Source organism: Ptychodera flava, unplaced genomic scaffold, assembly GCF_041260155.1.
Source record: "Ptychodera flava strain L36383 unplaced genomic scaffold, AS_Pfla_20210202 Scaffold_49__1_contigs__length_964681_pilon, whole genome shotgun sequence".
NCBI lineage: Eukaryota > Metazoa > Hemichordata > Enteropneusta > Ptychoderidae > Ptychodera > Ptychodera flava.
The window spans coordinates 548,726-573,301 of record NW_027248371.1 but is presented as its reverse complement, the minus strand read 5'-3'; the positions used below and the strand labels follow the sequence as shown (position 1 = coordinate 573,301).

General features: G+C 36.8%; 1 protein-coding gene across 1 annotated transcript in view; it reads right to left on the bottom strand.

Annotated features, from left to right (window-relative positions):
* Window positions 1-2,329: 2,329 nt before the first annotated feature.
* Window positions 2,330-24,576, bottom strand: part of LOC139128324 (uncharacterized) — a 76,803-nt gene continuing 54,556 nt past the window's right edge. The window contains exon 8 of the mRNA XM_070694119.1: window positions 2,330-6,670. Within this exon, the coding sequence (XP_070550220.1) occupies window positions 4,977-6,670 (1,694 nt within the window). The 3' untranslated portion in view covers window positions 2,330-4,976. The remainder of the gene's footprint in view (window positions 6,671-24,576) is intronic.

Here is a 24,576-nt window from a genome sequence, read left to right as displayed (position 1 = left end):
CTGACAACTTCTGGCAAAAGTAATGATTGAAATTATGCATAAACATGGGGCCCGGGGGCACCGACGTCCTTTGTGCCTCCTTACTGTTTATTATTTGCCATAAATGTGAAATCTGGCAAAAAGTCAAATTGTTTGGACATAAATGAAAGTTAATGTGAAAGTGAATCAACAATAAGAGATGGAACTCAATAGGATCAACAATATCTAAAACAGGAAACGGTGAACTTATATGATACAGAAGGGGAGAAAATTTAGCCACAAACTATTGTAATATAATGGACAATGGCTAATCTAAACCAAATTACTTAAACTGGATTGTTGGCATTGATTACACATGTATTTATTGTCCATCAAATAGAAAATAAATTTGGGCCATTGACTAAAAAACATTTGCTTGTTACACTCACCACACTTGTACTTAGTATTTGGAGTGTACACCTATCTACAATACAATGATAAAAAGTTTGGACTCTGAAGGTCAACAGTGCATCTTTAATGTATGAGACTAAATAAGCTTACCCCTCAAGTATGTATAGGCCAAAACAATATTTAATTTTGAATTATGTAGTGCAGGGAAGGACATAGAATATGGTGAAAAGCAAACTAAATATAAAAACTGAATATACAATTATATGGAAATGTTGTTTTACAGTCATGAGTATCTAGTGTGTGCCGAGAGACATATTAAAATTGGACAGTATCATCCTGACCAGAGTTTGTCTGAGTGGTTGTTTCCTTCTGATTTTCTGACACGGTGATAGGTACAAAATATTATGTTATTCACCATAGTTAAGCAACATAGCTTGCTTTTGTTCACAGTAGAACTGAGTTTTACATGTAAGATAACTTTCTCATAAACTGTAAATTCTGGCTTGTGGCAGCTCAAACGTCGCAATACTACATTTTTTGATATGATATGGAGTGACTTGCACACATATGCAATATGCAGTGACAGTCGATATATTCATAGTAAGAGTCTACTACATTCAAGCATAGTGATGTTGACAACTACATGCATGCCAGTGCACGATTTCAAAGTAGCCAGGAGGAAATTCTAATAGTCTTTTATGGAAATAGGCCCTATAGGTATTAAACCACAGTGAAACAAACAACATTAGTTATCGTGACCTTGCTAAAGTGCAATCTCGGATCATGTATGATCTGATGATCATGCCAAATTACCATGTCGGATTATGCCGTGATTCTGAAGTGCGCGTAAATCGGTCAACATAAGCACACATAGACTCTCGCCAGTCGCTTGTACTGCTTGGTCTCGCGTAGCTTTCGGTATTTATACAAGCTCGTGCCTTCGGCACTCGACCTTGCGCCTTCGGCGCTCGATCGCCTCGCCGATCGCCTACGTTGGATTACTACCGCAAGTGACTCCGGATCCGGTCAAAAGAAGGCACGAGGACTGTCGACAGTCTAAAGCACACACTGTCTTCACAATGATGCTTCGGCGCTCGATCGCCTACGTTGGATTACTACCGCAAGTGACTCCGGATCCGGTCAAAAGAAGGCACGAGGACTGTCGACAGTCTAAAGCACACACTGTCTTCAACAATGATGTCAAAATCATGCACAACTGTCGAAATTACCCAAAATAAGCAACAGAAAACTTAAGGTTATCGCTGTGTCGAAAGGACAGTACATCAACATAAAACGACGCTAGTTTGTTATGACATGGAGGTAGAAGGACAGAGCGAATTCTCTCGCTCTCACCTCCATGCTCTCACCCAGCTATTACTAACGGGCCGCCGGTGGGATTGCCTCGCTAAAGCAATGGATTCGCCGGTAACGAAGGAGCGTTTCGTGCCAAAAAAATACATGACAGCAACAAAATACAATCACCGTGAACTTCATATTTACAAAAATCATCAAATAAATGCTAAAAGCTTCAAAACGTCAAAATTCGCACAAGACCGAGAAACAAGACAGTGTCGGTTTGATTTTTCAACCTTGCAATACAACGCTAACTTGTTATATGCGCATGCGCATATTAAGGAGAGACCCATTTGATTTCGGGGGGGGGGTATGCAGGAAGTGGGTATGGGAACTTTTTTTGTCAGAGAGACAGCATTTTTTAATTTCAACTGTCACACCTGCATCAATTTTTTTATCAAATGGAGTAGCAGTGCAATTTTTCAAATTTAAGCCAGTGTTTCACATATCACAGGATGGTTTTATATATTCATTTTACATTCCAACGAATGAAAACAAAATGGAAAGTCTAGTATATATACAACTTTAAATTATAGAACACTTTTTTGGCAAATCAACAGTGATCAGTACTATACCTGCTTTTCTTATAACAGTCAATTCCCTTTTAAGTTCTCAGGGGAGATGTTATCTTTTGTGGTCAGAGAAACAAGGCTCACACATTGTATTTCATTATATTTGTTGTTCCTCAATTTTTCTTTGACAACTTGTAATCTTTCTAACATATTTATGTTGAGAGAATAATATATTGGTTTTTACACTAGTTTATTGACTCCTGTCTTGTGTTTTCAATTTTCACAATGTACAGAAGTCAAATAGTCCCATCTAGATATTGCCTGTACCATTGAGATATTGCAACAGAAATCCAGAAATATGATTTCTTGGGTCAGAAAAGGGAAGGAAACATCGAGTGCACTGAGGTGTAAAGTAGTGAATGCTTATATCATAAGTGCTGGGGAAAAAAACACATGAGAATTGCTTGTGGTAAAAACATTTGCGCTGCCTATGGCAGCATGCTAGCAAAGAACACATGAGAATGAATTTCCAAAATTTTGCTCATTTCAACTGCATTATGACAATTCCTTTTTATTTATTTCTGTCTGTTATGAGAATTTTTTTTCTCAAGCCATTACAGGCTTATTTTTTTCTTTTATTTCACCTGGTGACAATTTTTTTTCTCAAAATCCTCCATACCCCCCCCACAAATCAAGTGGTTCTCCCCTAAGTGAGTCCCTGACCTATGCGGGCCAGTGGATTACTTCCTCAGTAGAACTGATATGCCTGCCGGTACCATCATTCTTCAGTCGATCAAAGGCGCCTTTCGTACCAAAAAATACACGACAGCCGCAAAAGTGCATCACTGTCAACGTCATAACTATAGAATATATTGAAATGCACAGTGAAACGTTCACAAAGTAAAAAATGTGCCCACATCGAGAAACAAGATGGCGTCCGATTCGATTCTCAACTCAGATTTTGTCCTAGAGTTGTGCGCATGCGCAGACGGTAGCTTTAACGAAAGCGAGTCAAAATCAAGTAAATATAAAATAAAAATGGATAAAATATTGTTTAAAAATAATACAAGGCATGTATCACCAAATTTTGAACATTTCTGACGGCATTTCAACTATACGAACACCCATGCCAAATATCACAATAATCAAATCAGTGGTTTTGAGGAAAAATTGAAAATAGTGGTTTTCACAAAAAAGCTAAAAAAGTGACTTTAAAATGATTCAATCAAAAAAGGAAAAAAGACTGTTTGAGATACATGCCAAAATGACCACCAGACCAAATTTCAGAAAAAGTTACTGAAGCGTTTCCGAGATACCTGCGTCCACAGCATACGGCCCACTGTATGCAACAACAGAGGCCGCGTCATCACATTAGTACTTTGGGCCAAAGGCCCAAAGGACTAATATATTGATAAACCATACAATAGCGATTTAAAATCATGAAGTTTGATGATGAAAATTGTTGTCCTTAATGGGTTTTTGTCAACCATGGAAATGGCCATGTGATTGTCATTTTCAAAGATCTGCAAAATTTAGAGTCAAAACTATGTGGGAGAGGCCTGCACTGAAAACATTATCACCAAAACAAGGAACAACATAGTCTCAAGCCAGGTGATCACTTACCCTCTCTATGCCAGGCAACTTATTACAAGCCCTTGGGCACATAATCCCTTGTTTGGGCTTAAATGTACTCTTCAGCTGTAAAACTACTGAAGCAAAGTCTTTCCTAAGAAATATAAAAGGTCGACACTAGGTGAAAAAAATTCATATTAATTTACCAAATTAAACAATTTCAAATGTAGTAGCATGATTGTATATAGACTGACACCTTAAAAATCTGCACTAAAATATGGCTGCATTAATAAGCTTCAATCAAGGAAGAATTACAAAGCATTCAGAAGTTTAAACTTTAACCATGTTAAGTTTTGTAGACATCACTATGACGTACTTTCAGATGGTTCACTATATGATTTGCTATCATCGGTGTTCACTCCACAGTTGGAAGATGATAGCTATTGACATATCATCGCCATTTTGAGCCAAGCAACACTTAGGAGCTCTTTAGGGACCTGTCATTATTTATGGCCAGGGAGGGGGTCACTCAAAAAATTGAAAGCTACAAGGGGGTTGCTCAAAATGTGGAGAGAAAGAAAGGGGGTCTGCCAAAATTTCTGTTAGAGAGGGGGTTACTCTAATTCATCAGGGTTGGCAGTGGGGTTACTTGAAATTTCTGAGTTTCCAATGAAATTCCTTCGACCCCCCCCCCCCCAAAAGCCATAAATAATGATGCAGTTTATTGTACATAAATAATGAAAGATGAAAATAAACTGTCTTGTGACTTAAAAAGTGCAACACTAACAATCAAGATGTACAGAAATCACGAAGTGTGAATACTTTAGTTCCAATTTGTTGTTCAATATCACTCTCATTTATTATGCCAATAAAGGGTTGATCTTGGGCAATGTTTAAATTCATGGCTGATGCATTGTCACAGTCTTACCTCTGTCAGTTTACACTAATAATAATAGCTGCTTTTCACTAGTCTTGTTTACATTGCAGGGTCAGAAACTTGAACATATACCCTTGCCATTCTGTTATCACAGCCCATAATAATTGAAATCTATGTCATTTATCACATTTTTCTAATATTTTTGTTCGATAGAAACACAGTATTCTGTACATGTCAAAGATACCAGAACTCTCTACAATAACCTTTCATTTGTTCATTATGTTACATCACACTTATTGTTCGACCTGAGATTCACCAGCACTTGAATGTTCAATAATCTCGCGAAGTTTCATGCCAGTTTTTGTGAATGAATAGTTGTCAACATCACTGAATTCTTCATGGAATGTACGTGAAAGATTCTTAAACGTTTTATATATGTACTCCTTTTCATACAATCCGTGATATTTCTGAATTTTCATTACAATGTCTGCCAAATCCTCACTATCTAGAATACTGTACTGTCGATGTTGCCGAAGTCGGCGGAAAAGGGCATTCAGCAAAGCCGAGAAATTACCATAGTGCCCTCCATGACATAGTATAGCTTCTTCATACTTGGCAGCTGCATCAGAATATTCCTTGTCGTACATCAAACAATCGCCATTCGTCCCTAGGTACACAGCATAGGTGTATTTATCTATGTCTCCTGTGTTCTTAATCTTTGCCAATATTTTGAATGCCTTCTCTAAGGCATCCCTATCCTCAACTTCAAAATCAAACCTTCGTTTTCTATTTTGAAACAAACGGATTTGTAGTCTGGCCATCTCCAACAAAATCGTCGGGCTGTAATCCATTACCTCTAGACACAATTCCAAATCTGCTTCTGCTTTCGTGAGCGGTGTCTTGTCAGGTACTTCACCTTGCTTCACTGGGCCTTGTGACTGTTTGTCATACATTTTAATATAGATATTTGCCCTCTGTTCATAAGCGTGCCAGTTAGACTTGTCAGGGTTCTTTGCAAGCGACTTCTCAATCACCTGTAACGCATACTCATATTGCTTATCTTTGATCAGTAATTTTGCAAACTTGACTAGTTCCTTCCAACCTCCATCATAACAAGTCTCAGCAGCTTGGAAACAAAGTGAAGGTTGCTCATAACAGTTGACTAGATCTAGTTCTCGCAGTTTTTCAAGATTTTCAGGATGTGATCTTGCATCAATCAAGCATCTCCCGTTAATCAACAACATACCAATGTAACACCAGCATTGAAATTTGTAAAATCCATCACCACAGTTATCCAGGATATCTTTCAGAAGTTGTAGAAGAGTAATCATTTCCTTGGTTGCTTCTTTATCTTCCCTTCCACTTTTATTCCACAGCTGCCAGTCTTTTGTCAGCTTCATGTATTGCCTAATTCCCATACACATCTTCCATTTAAACCTCTCGCCATCTACTGCAGCTACATTTTCAGACTCTTTTAGAAGAAGTTCATACATTGAAATCGCTTCTTCATATTTTGGTGGTGTTTTTGTCTTTTCGTCGAAACAATCAAAAGCTAGGGAATATGCTTGTTCAGCAAAACACCTGAGTAAAACAGCTTGTCTTTCTTCTCCTGATAATCTTCCTTGATCTTCAAATACTTCAGTTAGTTGATCTTTGTAGTCCTTAGCTTTCTGCTTTATGTTCATGCATTCGTAGACCGTTGTCAAATTAGATAGTGCATTCAAGTTGGTAGGATCTTTCTCAAAGATTTCGGTGAATGTTTGGCAAGCTTTCACCTTTTCTCCTTTTTGGAATTCTAGCAAGCCAAGCATGTTCAGTATGCCGTAGCGGAAATGTCCCGTTTCATTCTCAAGTTGTTTGCTGATGCTGTCATAACGAGCATTCAGAGATCGTTTGTCAATATCTCTGCTGAGTAGTAGCAATGGAAGATGAAAATGTCCACAGTCATCTGGAGAAGATGGCAGTCGTAAGTCAGGTTGACATGATGCTACAAGTGAAAAACAAAATGATATTGTTTTGTTAAAAGGCTATTATATCACAATGCCACTATGACATACAATATCCCAAGCTTTCTTAGAAGAAATCTTTTGAAGACTTTTTGACCGAAAATGGCACAAAACATTACATAAATATGATAAAACAGATTGTGTTAAAATTGTAAACATATAGCGTCATGACACTTCGCTCACATTTGGTTGTGTTAGCCAGAGTGAGTGTATACACAATATTTAATAACTTCTATGTACCTTAGCAGCTTGTGATATTCATAGTAAAGTGCATTTGCACAAATTTTGATGCACTGTCCATTGAAGTATTAAATTGTTGGCAACTGTTTCAACCATTTATCACACACACTTACACAATACCATGCAAACTGGTACATCATAATTAGTGATACAATCTGCCATACAAAAGTAAAGGTGTCTATTTATAATATTGCATTTCATAGAATGCCTGTAGGAAACTTGCCAGGTTGCCCCAACAAACTGGAAGGTAGTGTTGACTTTGTGACATCCTTGCCAAACTTGCCTGATGCTGACTTAGAAGTTACCAGTCTTTGTAACAACCCTCAGCGAAATATACAAGAATCTGACTACTTTGTACAAAGTCCATCTTGCTTGTATGATATTCAGGCAAAGGCGTACATGATTATGTAAGGATTGTGAGCCTTGTACAAAGTCTATACTTTAAGATTACCAGTGAGTTGGCAAAATGTTACATCATGACAACATTGATAGCAATGATACTGACAGATTTCGATGGGAAAACAAGTTTGCCTTTCGTAGTTTTCCTCATTTCTTGAAATACTCTGTCTTGGATAAGACAGGATGGAATGACAGAAAAGACAACGCTTTCAGCCCCTCCAAAAAAAAATAGCGTCAATGATGACACTGTGCTCCTCAGTGCATTTAGCGGTAGGGATGCAAGGAGAGAGGTTTGGGGAATGTTGCTGAGAAAGATGCAAAGAAAGGGTTTAAATGTGAAACTGTAATAAAACCTATTGTTTTTTTAAGCAGTGAGCGTCCAGCTTGGTAAACATGCAATCTTGTACATGAAGGCAAAAGACATAATTTCCACATGTCCACCAAACTTGGAATTTGCATAGATGTACATAGATCATCCAAATTGATTTATCTGCAAGATTTTGTATGTTCCTTGCTACAAAATTCTGACCCAATTGAATTATAACAGGAAAACATGCACGCATGATTGGACAGTGTGGACTGTGTATTGCATGCACTACATCTGCCGTGATGATGGATTGCCAGACGACCACACTGCATCAAAGAACTGTAGTTTAAAACGAAAATATAATTCTAAACAAGTCATTGACAATGACATAGTCCCCACTTGTAATAGGAGTATTAGTCTTGATGGGGCAGGGAAATGTGGTCATTAAGAAGTATCACTGGAGTGTATATGTTGAGATCTATGGGCACATAGGTCTATGTCGTTGTTCCCAATTTGAAACACATGAGGCATGTCTAAGTTATGGTTCTAAATTGGGAAAAAAGATCAGACCTGTAGCTGTATTGGCCAGCCAAGAAATACATATGCGCATAATAAATGAGGTACAAGATGTGACATCTTAAGGTCTAATATCCTATCAAAATTGAAGGGTATAGAACTTGTGGTTACTGAGTTATGCATATATATGTATAATCAAGGTCAAAGGTCATTGAGGTCACGTGACATTTTGAAAAAAAAATGTATTGCTAATAAATCCCTATATGCCAAAAATCAGACCTCTACCTCTATTCGCTTGCCAAGAATTAGATATGTGTGTTGTCATAAGGTCTCCCATCCTACTAAATATAAAGGATATAGCACTTGTGGTAATTATTTATTGACATAAACGTATATTTTAGGTAAAAAATCAAGTTCACATGACATTTTGACATGACAAGTTCACATGACATTTCTATCCTATAGTTATCCCTATATACGAAAAATCAGACATCCAGCTGTATTGGCTTGCTCAGAATTAGATATGCACATACTTAATGAGGTACAGTATGTGGCGTCATAAGGTCTCCCATCATACCAGATATGAAGGGTGTGGCACTTGTGGTTACTGAGTTATGGACAAATATGTATATTTGAGGTCAAAGGTCATTGAGGTCACGTGACATTTTGTCAAAAAAATTGTATTGCTAAGTTATCCCTATATACCAAAAATCAGACCTCTAGCTCTATTGGCTCGCTCAAAATTAGATATGTGCATAATTATTGAGGTAAATATGTGGCGTCATCCCATCATACCATATATGAAGGGTGTAGCACTTGTGGTTACTGAGTTATGGACAAATACGTATATTTGAGGTCAAAGGTCACCAAGGTCACGTGACATTTTGTCAAAATGTCTGAGATATCTGTGTGAAAGGATGGACTCACGGATGGACGAACGGACACCATGACCCAATCTATAAGCCCCCTGGACTTCATCCGTGGGGACTAAAAACTGTGTCACTGCATCCTTTTTGCAATATGAATACGATGAGAAACTAAATTTTTATTTTTCTTGGCCTTATACATGGGCGTCTACGGAGAACTGACTTATACATGGGAGTCTATGGAGAACTGCCTTATACATGGGAGTCTATGGAGGACTGCCTTATACATGGGAGTCTATGGAGAACTGCCTTATACATGGGAGTCTATGGAGGTGTAAACTAAAAAGTCCTCCGAGTCTAACACGGCCAAATTTGATCGCATTGTGAAACAAATCGACGTGCATCTGTATGGGGTAGGGTATTATCCTTGTGCAAAGTTTGAAAGAAATTGACCTGGGCATGTCTGAGATATCTGCGTGAACAGACGGACTGACGTACGCACGCATGCACGGACAGACGGACATGACCCAATCTATAAGTCCCCCCAGACTTTGTCCGTGGGGACTAACAAACTTTCTTCGTGTCATTGATAGCCTTGATTTTCTTTGGATATTGAATGGACACATTTATTAAAGACGTCACTTTAGCTTGTCACTGATAGTGAAATGATTTTTTGTAGAAACTTGATCGGTCCAGCCAAGTACACATGCTCACTCATAACAGCTGGACTGCAATGATCACAACATTGCTTTGTGATATTCCGATACAAAATTAAAATAATTTTATTAATATGTCGCATTGACTATAAAGTTGCAAATGTTTCCTTGGGTGTTGAAACATGTTAGCATAGTGTGTTACAAATCAACACACCAAACAGCAATGTTCATGTAAGAACAACCTGCTTGATTTCCATGGACTTTCTGGTCCGCCCATCACACTGGTATGTCTGTTTCCCCTCTAGCTTCCGAAAATTCTTATTAAAGTTACAAATTCAGTCTCAAAAGTTTTGAGTAAATTTCAAAATTGATTGTATTAATTAAATTGTCAGTTATCAACAAATTCCTTTTGTATGCCAATACAGCTCATCTCAGAACCGGACATACTTATATACACACAAGATTTGGCAACACCCTGACAATTAAATAATCTTCAACAGTACTGATTTACATTTACAAATTATATTCTATGTGAAGTAATTCTTCAATTGCAGATACTATGACAGAAGAGTTCAGCACTGCCAAGATATGAGTATAGCACACTGAATTTTGAACCAGAGTTATGAAAATGACTGAACTGTGTCACAATAAGTTTCTTTTATTAAATCAATCGTTTCATTTTTTCTAAGATTGTAGAGACTAAGGGTTAAGGATATTAGTAACTTTAAACCAGGAAAAAATACCAATAAGTGGAAAGGATCAAAAGAATCAACTTATTTATTTCTTTACATATTACAAAACCAGAAAGTAACACATAATTCTAATTTAAGTGATTTAAGGCTAGTTTTACAAGCTTACTTGTCAATGTTTGATGGAAAGAAACAAAACATAGGGCCAAAGTCCCTGAAGCTACTATAGACATGGATACAAAATTAAGTATTTCCTGACTGTATGAAATTATCTCACTAAGGTCATCCTACGGACAAGTAAACTAAATATTAAAGCTGTCTGACCAGCGGTTTTGAAAGAACAAGCAACTCAACAGTTGACAGAGCTCTGCTGTGTTATGTAGAGAATAACCTTTTGTGACACATGTGTTGATGAAGAAGGTGGATATCTTTGATAGCTCATTTCAGGATGGCCTGACCAAAAATGGAAAAAATTCCGTAAAAATACAGAGTTGCATATTTCATCAGACTATATTAGTCTATAATAGCAAATAAACGAGAGTTAATTACATTCTAATTAAAGTAAAGAAGACTTGCTTAAATCAAGATTTATGTCATAATAAAACAGCATATCTGTCAGGTTACAAAGAATCTTCAGCTGGTTATCTTTATCTGTATTTTCATCCTATTAACCAAGCACATTTTAACTTTCAAATTAACATTGATTGTAAGTAAGTTCTGTCGAATAAGTTGAGACTGTACGTACTCAGAGAAAGCACACTGAAGAGACAAATGTTTGTAACTTAAGAAGTTCAAGGTCATCAAAAGCATTATAAGGAATCATGTTACACTTTCATTGCACTGTTTACACAGATTGCATAATTGCTATAAATAGCACATGAGAAATCTTACAGCCCAGCTTTACCATAAAAACCCTATCACTTTGACCACTCTTTTAATTGACCACTCTATTTTTTTCCTCAAAAAGTAATCTTATTTTATCCTTACCAAGTCAACCATAAATGGAAATAAATTCTCTATCTCTATTTATTTGACCACCCTATCATGACAAACTATTATGAGCAATTTCTTTCAGATAACATAAAGGTGGTTCAGAATATCAAAGTTGGGATTCAGGAAAGTTGCCTTTACATGTTTTAATCCTCCAAGATGGTAAGCATTTCACTATGAACTGTCAAAAAATGTAAACTTTCTGATAATTCCACACTAAAATTATTTTGGCTTTGATGATTTCCTAATTAATTCAATTATTTAAAATCTTATTAATTATTTTTTCTGGGTGAATTGATAGGGTTCATACAGTACAAGAATTACATACAATGTAAGTCAAATTTTGACCAAAATGACAAAAATTCCTTAAAAATACAGATTTGCATATTTCATCACAATTTGAACAAATCTAAGTTGGGTTATCCCTAGAGACCTGTATACCAAATAACAAAGCTGTCTGACCAGCGGTTATGAAGAAGAGATTTTTTACCAAAAACACCTTTTTTGGCATTAATTTGCCTATTTTCAACAATATCAAAAATTAAAAAAAACAGTTTCTCAAAATCATATTTTTCATCTACACAACAAATATCAAATCAGTAAGTACTGCGGTTCTCAAGATATTTGAGTGGACGGACGCCTCACAAACGGACATACATACATACATACATACATACATACATACAGACTGACGCCGGACGCCGGACGGATACCCATCCCAATAGCTTCTATAGACTATAGTCTATAGTAGCTAAAAAACCACGAATAAACCTCAAAAGCAACAAAATTCCAAGCATAACATTACACGATGGTTCAGAATGTTCATTTACAAAGTTCACTCAAAATGTACTTTGAAAACGATAGTATTTTGACAGCTGTACCGCGGCTACTTACTAAAAGTCTGTTGAAAAAGAGAAGAGTACTAAATATCGTTGTTTTTCAGGTCAACAAGTGATTGAATCAGAACATGTGTCATGAAACAGTAAAACAACAACTGATAAATAAGTAACTTTCTCAAGAGTAACTTGAAACGCCTCGCCTGAAAGAAAATTTCATCCCGTTTCACAGAAACTGACTGCGTATCAGCAATGAACAGAATGGTCGGGAATCTCCACGAAAATCGCTCACACGTACGTACTCCGTCCAAAACATTGATTGTTTCACTTTTTAGCTGCATGATTCACTTGCCAAAAATATTTTTATTTTGTAGATAAATAATTGAATTTCTCATTTTTTTTATTTCGTTTGTTAATGAAAAGTCATTTTAATCTTTTTAGATGCTTTAAAAATTTCAAAACCCACTAAAAAGCTACTATTTGGCCAAAATTGAAACGAAAAACACGAAAACCAAGCTCGAATCATGGGCTATTTCTGTATGAATACTCTCAGTCTCTACTCTCGCCGATGCACGATTTTTGCACCGAAATTTTTTATTCATTTTCGTTTGTATGACTTTGAAACTCCAGGAAGCAATTGAGAAGAAAGGGTTACCTTGAATTATTGAGGTTTTTGCTGATAATTTGCCAAATTAAGTGAGAAAAAACACTACGAAAATTACCACACGCTTACACACAGTGTTTCAGAGGCCTTTCATGTTCGTGTGGTACAACATGTGATCATGGAGGTAGTAGGAGACTTAGGTTATGCACGGTCGCGCCGATGAAATGGGAAGCTGAAATTTTCGCTCGTAATTTTGGAAACGAAATCGTAGATCCACTCAAAACTTTCGTATTTATTTTTTACATATTTGAAACCCATGAGGAACGTAATTCATTCTCCCCTACACAGTAAAATGGAGATCGAAACGACATACATGTCAGACAAAGACCAAGCGCACGCAAGATGTCCATCCACATCCACTAATCTCGTAATTTACAATGACAGAACAAAAACAATTTGATCGAGCATGGACTTTCTAACGTAAATGCATCATTGTCTATCGCATTTTCATGAAATACACTCACACGTACGCTCTAAGTTCAATTATAATGTCAATTCAACACGATACTATTTTCGCTGATAGTGAGTGTGCAGCGTGAATGGCATGCTATAGTCGTTAGATAACACTGATCACGTGGTGTGACAAAATAGTTTTACGGAAGTTGTTGACAGAAATGACGTCAATTTTGCCTCTCCCAACTCTATAAGCTTCCTCAGTTACGTAACTTCGTCGCTAAAAAAATTATTGCTTAGTAATTGTTCACACTTTGTCAAGTAATATTCATGAACCTAGAGTTGCGCAGCAAATTATTTACTCAAAAAACGTATTCTTTTTGAGAAACATAAGAAACTGACTGTAATGCCACATTTAGTATTTTCAGGTCTTTTCGTTATATTTTGAACTGGGGTATTTTAATACTAAACCATACTTTTAAGGCAAAATTTGAGATTATAAAGGTCAATGATAGGTGAATTGCCACTTACAAATGTAAGATTCATTAGTTTAACAAAACTGCGCTGTCCTAGTCTCTTTTACGCGTATTTGGAAATTTACTTACATGGGCAAGTGGCTCGTTTGCACCTGTTTGCATAAACATACACTTTTCCATTATACCACTGAAGGGAATAACAACTAGCATTCCCACCATGAAAATTCAGGTGCAGCCAACGAAGCTATTCATTGAAAAAGCTATTCCTGGAGCAAATTTTGAGGGCAGGGGAAATTTCAATTTTGCTTGGGCAGGGGATATATTTTTAGATGGCAGGGGAGGAAATTTTAGTTTTTTTTGTCGGGCAGGGCAGATAACGGTTGATTGTCCCGGGGACAGGGCTTGGAGAAAAACGAGGAGACTGGGGAAGCTACTTTAAAACGGGGACAGGGGAAGTTGAGCTGTGGTGTTTCCGGTAGAAGGCCACTGCAGTATGTGTCTACATGGGAATGTTAATTTTCAGGGGAAATTTTTTCACAGGACACATTTTTTCATTTTTTCACAGGACAGGTTTTTCATCTCAGGATAGGGTAGCTTCATGTCTGCAGGGAAATGGAATGACAAATATTGAGGGGAGGTTTTTCAAGGGCAGGGGAAATCGGCAAGTTTTTTCACCACAGGGCAGGGCAGCTTCAGAACCTGACAGTGGGGAGGGGAAACAGGCAAAAATAAGTGGGGAGTGGGTAAAAATGAAGTTTGAGTGCGGGAGGGTAAGTCGAAAAATGTTCACTGGGAGGGCAAATTATGAACAGCTAATAAATTACCCTCATGTCTTAAAATTAGTCAGTTCACATTACTTATCATGCACAGTATATCTTGTCATAGTAAAGACCTCTTTAATCGGGCATTGTTCGTTGGCTGCACCTGAAAATATTTAAAATTGCTTTGCATCCTGCATGCTTCCATTGTTCAACCAAAGCAAAGTTTACATTTTACAGCTACATTCACCAATGTTATACTTGTCACAGTAATTTGAAGGTAAATAGTATACTTGAAGAAAAACAAAACCTGACCAAAGGATTGTACCAAATGTGTTAACCCTAGAGACCGCCATTATTGTTTGCATCAAATCTACCACTCTATCAGTGGCCTGATGATTTTGTAGAAATGATTTTTTTGTAGAAATGATGATTTTGTAAAACATTTGTGTAGTGGGGTGAGTCACAATTTCAAGCCTGTTGATGTCATACATCATGTGAATGTTTCTTAACAATTGACTCGAATGAAACATGTGATATGCCTGTTATCTCTGGCGCCAAATCCACTAAATGGGCAAAACAACTAACTATCGACCTGATCATGCCAGATGACATCAGCTATGAAGTGAACATTTCTTACTTATTGGTCCAAATGAAGCATGTGATCTGCTCTGTTATCTTTGGCGGCAAATCAATTACTTAAACAAATTTTATCATTGAAATATCCTACATCTGCTTCTAGGCTCTGCTGAGTGTGAAGTACTTCATTGTAATGGTTTGATAATATTTTCTCCTTGACTGATATTTAATATGAACAAGTTTGCTCTCGTGTATTGGTGCAATAAAGAAACAGGGAGGGTTCATAGTGTTTCTTCCATCGTTGTCACTGAGGCCGAACATATGAAGGTCTGGGAAAAATAATAACATTGCATGGAAGTTTGGTGGTAATTTATTAAACAGTGTTATTATTGTGGAATAGTAAAAAAAAATTAGGTAAGTGTTGTCTTCAACAATTTCCCTTTAGAGACTGGTTAGTTTCTTCGGCATGGGGGGTGGATTATCTTTTGCCAAAATCAAAAAGTGGCTGATCCCCCCCCCCCTCTTTTCCAACTTTCCAAAACAGGGTGACCTCCCGAAAAATGCAAGTGAATGATGAAGTTTGTGGCTTGCACGATGCATTTGAGGCAAGTATGAGCCTGTGCCGAGAAACACACTGACCCACCCCCTATTGGGCATTGAAAGTCAAAGTCAAAAATAGCGTCAATGACACTGTAGCTCCCATCCTGGACTATTTAGTGTTTGTTCTCTGGTCAGATATTTGAACATGTGTGAAAGAGATAAAGTGCATGAAGTGAAAATACTTAAATGTAATGTACTGGAGACAGTGAAATATGTTTAATGTATTTATTCAGAATATAAAATGGAAAAAATACAGAATTAGATATATCGAATACTGTGATACAACCATTAACTCAACAAGTCATTTACAATGACATAGTCCCCACTTATACTAGGAGTATTAGTCTTGATGGGGCAGGAAAATGTGGTCATTAAGAAGTATCACTGGAGTGTATATGTTGAGATCTATGGGCACATAGGTCTATGTCGTTGTTCCCAATTTGAAACACATGAGGCATGTCTAAGTTATGGTTCTAAATCGGAAAAAAGATCAGACCTCTACAGTATTGGCCAGCCAAGAAATACATATGCGCATTATAAATGAGGTACAAGATGTGACATCTTAAGGTCTAATATCCTATCAAAATTGGAGGGTATAGAACTTGTGGTTACTGAGATATGCATATATATGTATAATCAAAGGTCAAAGGTCATCGAGGTCACATGAAATTTTGAAAAAAAAAAAAATTATATAGCTAATTATATGCCAAAAAATCAGATCTCTAGCTCTATTCGCTTGCCCAGAATTAGATGTGTACATAATTAATGAGGTAAAGCGTGTGTTGTCATAAGGTCTCCCATCCTACTAAATACAAAGGACATAGCACTTGTGGTTACTTATTTATTGACATAAACATATATTTTAGGTAAAAGGTCATCGAGGTCACATGACATTTGGTCAAAAAATTTCTCTCCTATAGTTATCCCTGTATACCAAAAATCACACATCCAGCTCAATTGGCTTGCTCATAATGAGATATGTGCTTAATTATTGAGGTACAGCATGTGGTGTCATAAGGTGTCCAATCATACCAAATATGAAGGGTGTAGCACTTGTGGTTACTGAGTTATGGAAAAATATGTATATTTGAGGTCAAAGGTCACCGAGGTCACGTGACATTTTGTAAAAAAAAATTATTGCTAAGTTATCCCTATATACAAAAAATCAGACCTCTAGCTCTATTGGCTCGCTCAAAATTAGATATGCGCATAATTAATGAGTTTCAATATGTGGCGTCATAAGGTGTCCCATCATACCATACATGAAGGGTGTAGCACTTGTGGTTACTGAGTTATAGACAAATATGTATATTTGAGATCAAAGGTCACCGAAGTCACGTGATATTTTGTCAAAAAAAATTGTATTGCTAAGTTATCCCTATATACCGAAAATCAGACCTCTCGTTCTTTTGGCTCGCTCAAAATAAGATATGTGCATAATTAATGAAGTACAATATGTGGCGTCATGAGGTGTCCCATCATACCATACATGAAGGGTGTAGCACTTGTGGTTACTGAGTTATGGACAAATATGTATATTTGAGGTCAAAGGTCACCGAGGTCACGTGACATTTTGTCAAAAAAATTGTATTGCTTAGTTATCCCTATATACCAAAAATCAGACCTCTAGCTCTATTGGCTCGCTCAAAATTAGATATGCGCATAATAAATGAAGTACAATATGTGGCGTCATAGGGTGTCCCATCATACCATATATGAAGGGTGGTAGCACTTGTGGTTACTGAGTTATGGACAAATATGTATATTTGAGGTCAAAGGTCACCGAGGTCACGTGACATTTTGTCAAAAAAATTGTATTGCTAAGTTATCCCTATATACCAAAAATCAGACCTCTAGCTCTATTGGCTCGCTCAAAATTAGATATGCGCATAATAAATGAAGTACAATATGTGGCGTCATAAGGTGTCCCATCATACCATACATGAAGGCTGTAACATTTGTGGTTACTGAGTTATGGACAAATATGTGTATTTGAGGTCAAAGGTCACCGAGGTCACGTGACATTTTGTCAAAAAAATTGTTTTGCTAAGTTATCCCTATATACCAAAAATCAGACCTGTAGCTCTATTGGCTCGCTCAAAATTAGATATGTGCATAATTAATGAGGTACAATATGTGGCGTCATAGGGTGTCCCATTATACAATATATGAAGGGTGGTAGCACTTGTGGTTACTGAGTTATGGACAAATATGTATATTTGAGATCAAAGGTCATCAAGGTCACATGACATTTTGTCAAAAAAATTGTTTTGCTAAGTTATCCCTATATACCAAAAATCAGACCTCTAGCTCTATTGGCTCGCTCAAAATTAGATATGCGTATAATAGATGAGGTACAATATGTGGCGTCATAAGGTGTCCCATCATACCATACATGAAGGGTGTAGCATTTGTGGTTACTGAGTTATGGACAAATATGTATATTTGAGGTCAAAGGTCACCAAGGTCACGTGACATTTTGTCAAAAAATTGTTTTGCTAAGTTATCCCTATATACCAAACATCAGACCTCTAGCTCTATTGGCTCGCTCAAAATTAGATATGTGAATAATTAATGAGGTACAATATGTGGCGTCATAGGGTGTCCCATTATACCATATATGAAGGGTGGTAGCACTTGTGGTTACTGAGTTATGGACAAATATGTATATTTGAGGTCAAAGGTCACCGAGGTCACGTGACATTTTGTCAAAAAAATTGTATTGCTTAGTTATCCCTATATACCAAAAATCAGACCTCTAGCTCTATTGGCTCGCTCAAAATTAGATATGCGCATAATAAATGAGGTACAATATGTGGCGTCATAGGGTGTCCCATCATACCATATATGAAGGGTGGTAGCACTTGTGGTTACTGAGTTATGGACAAATATGTATATTTGAGGTCAAAGGTCACCGAGGTCACGTGACATTTTGTCAAAAAATTGTATTGCTAAGTTATCCCTATATACAAAAATCAGACCTCTAGCTCTATTGGCTTGCTCAAAATTAGATATGCGCATAATAAATGAAGTACAATATGTGGCGTCATAAGGTGTCCCATCATACCATACATGAAGGCTGTAGCACTTGTGGTTACTGAGTTATGGACAAATATGTATATTTGAGGTCAAAGGTCACCGAGGTCACGTGACATTTTGTCAAAAAATTGTTTTGCTAAGTTATCCCTATATACCAAACATCAGACCTCTAGCTCTATTGGCTCGCTCAAAATTAGATATGTGAATAATTAATGAGGTACAATATGTGGCGTCATAGGGTGTCCCATTATACCATATATGAAGGGTGGTAGCACTTGTGGTTACTGAGTTATGGACAAATATGTATATTTGAGATCAAAGGTCCTCAAGGTCACATGACATTTTGTCAAAATATCCGAGATATCTGCGTGAACGGATGGACTCACGGATGGACGAACAGACGGACATGACCCAATCTATAAGCCCACTGGACTTCATCCGTGGGGACTAAAAATTGTGTCACTGCATCCTTTTTGCAATATGATACGATGAGAAACTAAATTTTTATTTTTAGTGGCCTTATACATGGGAGTCTATGAGATCTGCCTTATACATGGGAGTCTATGGACGTGTAAACTAAAAATATGCAAATTTCACCACGATTTGCCCAAATTTGGGAAAGGTCACCCCTATGCACTTCCATACCAAGTTTCAAATCAATCGGACTTGTGGTTTCAGAGAAGATTTTTTGACCAAAAATGGGAGAAAATTACAAAAAAATTCATGAAAAATAGCAAGTCCAAGATAACTGACCCAAGATGTGCACAATCATTTCATGTCAGCCCAAAGTACTTACATGCTAATTTTTCATGTAATCTGCTCAGTGGTTATTGAGTTTTTTCAATTTTGACTGTTTTTACATTTTTTCACTTAATTTGCATATTTTTGGCAATGACAACTTCATTTGAACAAAATCTCATCTACAGCCCATCATCCATGTACACACCAAATATCAAGATGAAATGTACAGCGGTTTTGGAGTTTTTGATGTTGACGGACAGACATACAGACATACAGACATACAGACATACAGACATTTCCCTAGCCTATAAGAATAGCTTCCATTGCCATATATACATATGGCTATGGGAGCTAAAAACAGGGTGATCCCCCCTCCCCCCATGAATCCCCCCAGCTAAAGAAACTGACCAGCCCTTATCTTTAAGGTTTGCACTATCGGCTGGGTTTTGGACAACTATCTACACATTTAAGCAAATGAAACAACAAAGACACCATCTGATCAGTGTCTCTAATCATATTCTGTGCCAGTACACTGTTTTTGGACATGCCAGATTGGCAGTGCGAGGGCACACTACGACTATAGATGTGCATCCTCGATAATGATCGGGAATAAAATCGGTGTAGGGCTTCAGCATCATCAGATGATGGTCAACTACATGCAGCCAATACATTGTATTCATTATAATCCACATTTTAAGCATCATTTCATTCATATTTGCCAAAATTCATATGGTTAAGTATGGTTGAAAATTCATACCACGCATTTTGCAAAATTTCATCATGCTAAAACCTGTCTGCATCTCAGTGAATCGTGTATTTCTCAATTTAATTACCATTGTATTTTGTGAGTGGGAATATTGTCTCCCTCCAAATTTGTAAACACAGATCCACCTGCTGTTATGCAACAGTAAAATATGTGTCTCGAAATGCAGAGGTGGTCACACCACTAAGAGCTGAGCTAATATTTTGTATTTGTTCAACATTGAAGCATCGGATCCCACCATATCGGAGCTGTGTATCTGTGAATGTCCAGTGAGACTCCTTGGGTTAAAAGCATCCAGTTTCATACCAGTACTTCTTGTTCTATTGTTTGCTGTTCATTTGTTCATTTGCTTGTACAAAATCGAAACAACTCAGCAACTCATTTCACTCATTCCATTGGAAAGGACACTGCAATCTTCAACCATGTCAAAAAGGTTCAACCAAAGTTTTCCTTTTAAAGACACCAGTACTACGCAAATCATGTGGCATTGTTTAACCTGAACCTCAAATTAATCCTCTTAGATGGAGACGTTCACCTTCATCCAGGTCTGTCGCCAGCTGTCCATATAGCAAAGATGCAAAACCCCATGGTCCAGGTAACAGTAATCATAATGCTGTAGGGCTCAATTTGTGCTATCAAAATGTAAGGAGCCTGAAAAATAAACTTGACACATGGCACTCCAGCTTAGTTGGACTTGCTGCGAGCGGGCAATACAATGTTTTTGCATTTTCTGAAACATGGTTAAAAGGTTCTGTTTTGGATTCCAAACTGAGTGTTCCCAATTTCACACTGCACTGCCGTGATCGATCTGGTAAGAGAGGAGGAGGTGTTGTCCTACTCCTCAGTGATAAGTTCCAAGCTCGACACAAACAGGATCTTGAATATGATGACACAGAATCATTATGGGTTGAAATTGAATTATCAAGGAAGAGAAACATGGTGGTATGTGTCTTATATTGTCTACTAATTAAGGATATTGAGCCACTACAAAAAACTGGCAACATATCTCTGAATACCGTACCGGTACTGCTACTCGTAGAGGCAGCAAACTTTAAATCATTGGTGATTTTAACTTATCCGATATTTACTGGACAAAAATTGATCCAGCTGGTCTTGATCACTCACTGGATCCTTGCATTCATATCAATTCTGGTGATTTATATCAAATTGAATGTAATTATCATCCTACTTGCAATAATCATTTTTAGACTTTGTTTTGTGTTCCACTCCTAGTGATGTCAGAACCGGCTTGAACATTTTTGAGTCCGACCTCGATTCTTTGTCATGTTCTTTCATGTTCACCACTAAGACAGAGTCCTATTGGGAGGATAGAGTAATGTATACTTTAAAAAAGCTTATTTTGATGCAATGACTAGGACTCTTGAATTGCTGCCATGGTGTATTTTATATGATCTGCATATTGATGACTGTATTGAACTTTTTTATGATATGACTTTTGCAGCGATTAAGGATACATAAATTTTTACTATAACCCAAACAGGATTTTTATTCCATCTTACAAACCAAAATGACAATATCCTGTTTGGTATGACAGGGAATTAATTACAGCACTAAAACAGGAACTTCCCCTATAAAAGCCAGCTTATTGTAAATCCATGCAAATGTAAAAAAGCCACGCTACTGATCAGATGTGCTGTGTTTGGTCCCAGAATCCCATGATTTTGTCATGTTTCAGGCGTTCATTGTCATTGAATTTTGCATATGATGTCTGTGAATATATAGCAACTAAACTTGAGTCGAAAACGAACTGAAAAAATGTCTCTTGTTGGAGAACGCATATGTTTCAAAATCTGTTCCCTGTAGGACCATTTGACCCCTCTTTGCATATGTCACGAAAGTGCCAATCATGATTATTCAAATTTATTACACGGTCAAAGCGATGCTATGAGAATTCAAAAACTCCTGCCCAGGGTATGTAAATGGTTGTGTCATCAGTAATCGCCCTATTGTGTGCCCACGGTCCTGGAAGTTCCTGTTTAAGGATAAGGAGGCTGCATTCCATCTAAGAAGGAAAGACCACAACAGTTATGATTCGACTAAAGAGGGCTGCTTTTAAGAAATTGGCCAAAGAAAAATATAAATCTTATATCAATATTTTAGCTGATGAAGTTTAATGAAAAGCGATATCGGTTGCTAGTGAAGGCAAGGTCTCAGGACCATTCCTTCCACTCAGGTATGAAGTATGATAATATGTCCCCCTCTGATCCATTTGAGAAAGCAGAACTTTTTACCAGATACTTCCATTCAGTTTTCACCGACTCAAATGACTCAGCCATAGATTCTTATCCTGATCTTCCTACTTTTTCAGACAATGTTATGCCTATGATGAATATAGAACTGAGCAAGGTTTATGGCCTTCTGTCATATTTGGATGTCAAAAATGCCCTGCAAGGATGTGATAATCTCTTTAGTCACATCCTATCGAGGTGTGCTACAGGTTTCAGCATTCTTGTTTTCAAATCATTTTCAACATCTCTTTATCAAGGATGCATGTTTTCCTCATGTCTGGAAATCAGCAAACATCATTCCAATTCATAAATCAGGCAGCAGAGACATGGTCACTAACTACAGACCAGTTTCTTTATTCCCAACATTATCTAAGGTTTTTGAGTGTCTTATTACGGATATGATCTATGGCCATATTAATCCACTGATTGTTGATGAGCAGCATGGCTTTGTTAAGCATAGATCAACTACTTCAAATCTTACTATTCTCCTCGAAGGTGCATACGATGCTATTGGCAATAGAGCACAATTAGATGTCATTTAAACAGATTTCAGCAAAGCATTTGATAAAGTAAATCACGCTCTCTTGCTTCAAAAGTTACAATTATTGTTATCCATTTTGAATTTGACGCTATATTGTCACTCTAGATATCAAGAAAGTTTTTCAAATTCAGAGTCTGAGATTGAACAGCAACAAATATTTTCCTAGATTGTTTGTCAGTTGCTTATGTATATAAAGGCCAAACTACTGTACTCAAGAGGTCACAGACACGTACCAATCATGATGTAGACCATGCCTTCAGAGTAAACCATTTCCTTAAAGGTATTTACAACAAGTCATTGACAATTACAAGTCCTCTGAGAGGATAGAGTCCTCTTCATTAATTAGGTCTGTGATTAAAAATACTGTCATACAGATGGGGCTTAATGGCCAAAAATGAGTTCCATGGTGGTGAAAACATAAAACCAATAAGCCGCCATACTAATTACAAAAGGTCATTAAATAAGTCAATTAGTACTTAATTGACAGGATGCTGTCAAACATTTTTGCATCCTATCCTAACACTGACAGATTATCACCGGTACCATATTTCATAAAGCTTGATGCAGTACTTTGGACATTCACCCAACAAAAATCCATTATGTAAATGTAAACTAGGAATTAATTTATATATATAAAATGATACCACTAATAAGTGTCATTGATTTGTATTTACAACACTATGGGATCAAAATCTGTACCAAATTAAGTTTCATCAAATTTAACGCATTATTTGTGGATATATCACTCTAATTAGGAAAGTTCATATATGCAATTACAAATTAATTAATTTGACACTGATAAATGTCTTTTTCACTGTTCAAGCAATGTGAGTTTAACATTTGTACAAAGTTTCATGAATTTGATGCAGTATTTCTTGACATATCAGACTAATTACGAAAATTCAATAATTGACATGATACTGCTACATGCCGTTAAACAAATTGATGTGCATATGTATGACACATATATATATATATATATATATATATATTATATATATATATATATATACACCAGTATATATATATATATATATATATATATATATATATATATATATATATATATATATATATATATATATATATATATATATATATATACAGGTGTGCGACATTAAAGATTGGATGACATCAAACAAATTACAACTCAACAATGGCAAAACAGAAATCCTCCTTATTCGTTCACAATATAATCACTCACCAGCCACCATTGACAGCATTCAAGTTGGATCAAGTTCCATTCAACTGGCAGACGCAGCACGCAATATTGGATTCCTGTTTGACAGTAGCCACGATTTTAAGAAACACATAATTCAGACCTGTCAGAGCATCTATCTACTTATCCGCCGTATTGGATTCATCAGGAAATATCTCTCTCAACAGACTTGTCTGACTCTCATGTATTCAACTCTTTCTGCCAAGCTAGACTACAGCAACTCCCTACTCTACGGTTTACCGGACTTATACATCAGATTACTACAAATGAGCACAAAACTCGGCTGCCCGTCTCATCACAAAAACAAGGAAAAGGGGTCACATTGCACCAATCCTGAAGGAACTTCACTGGCTCCCTGTGTCTTAC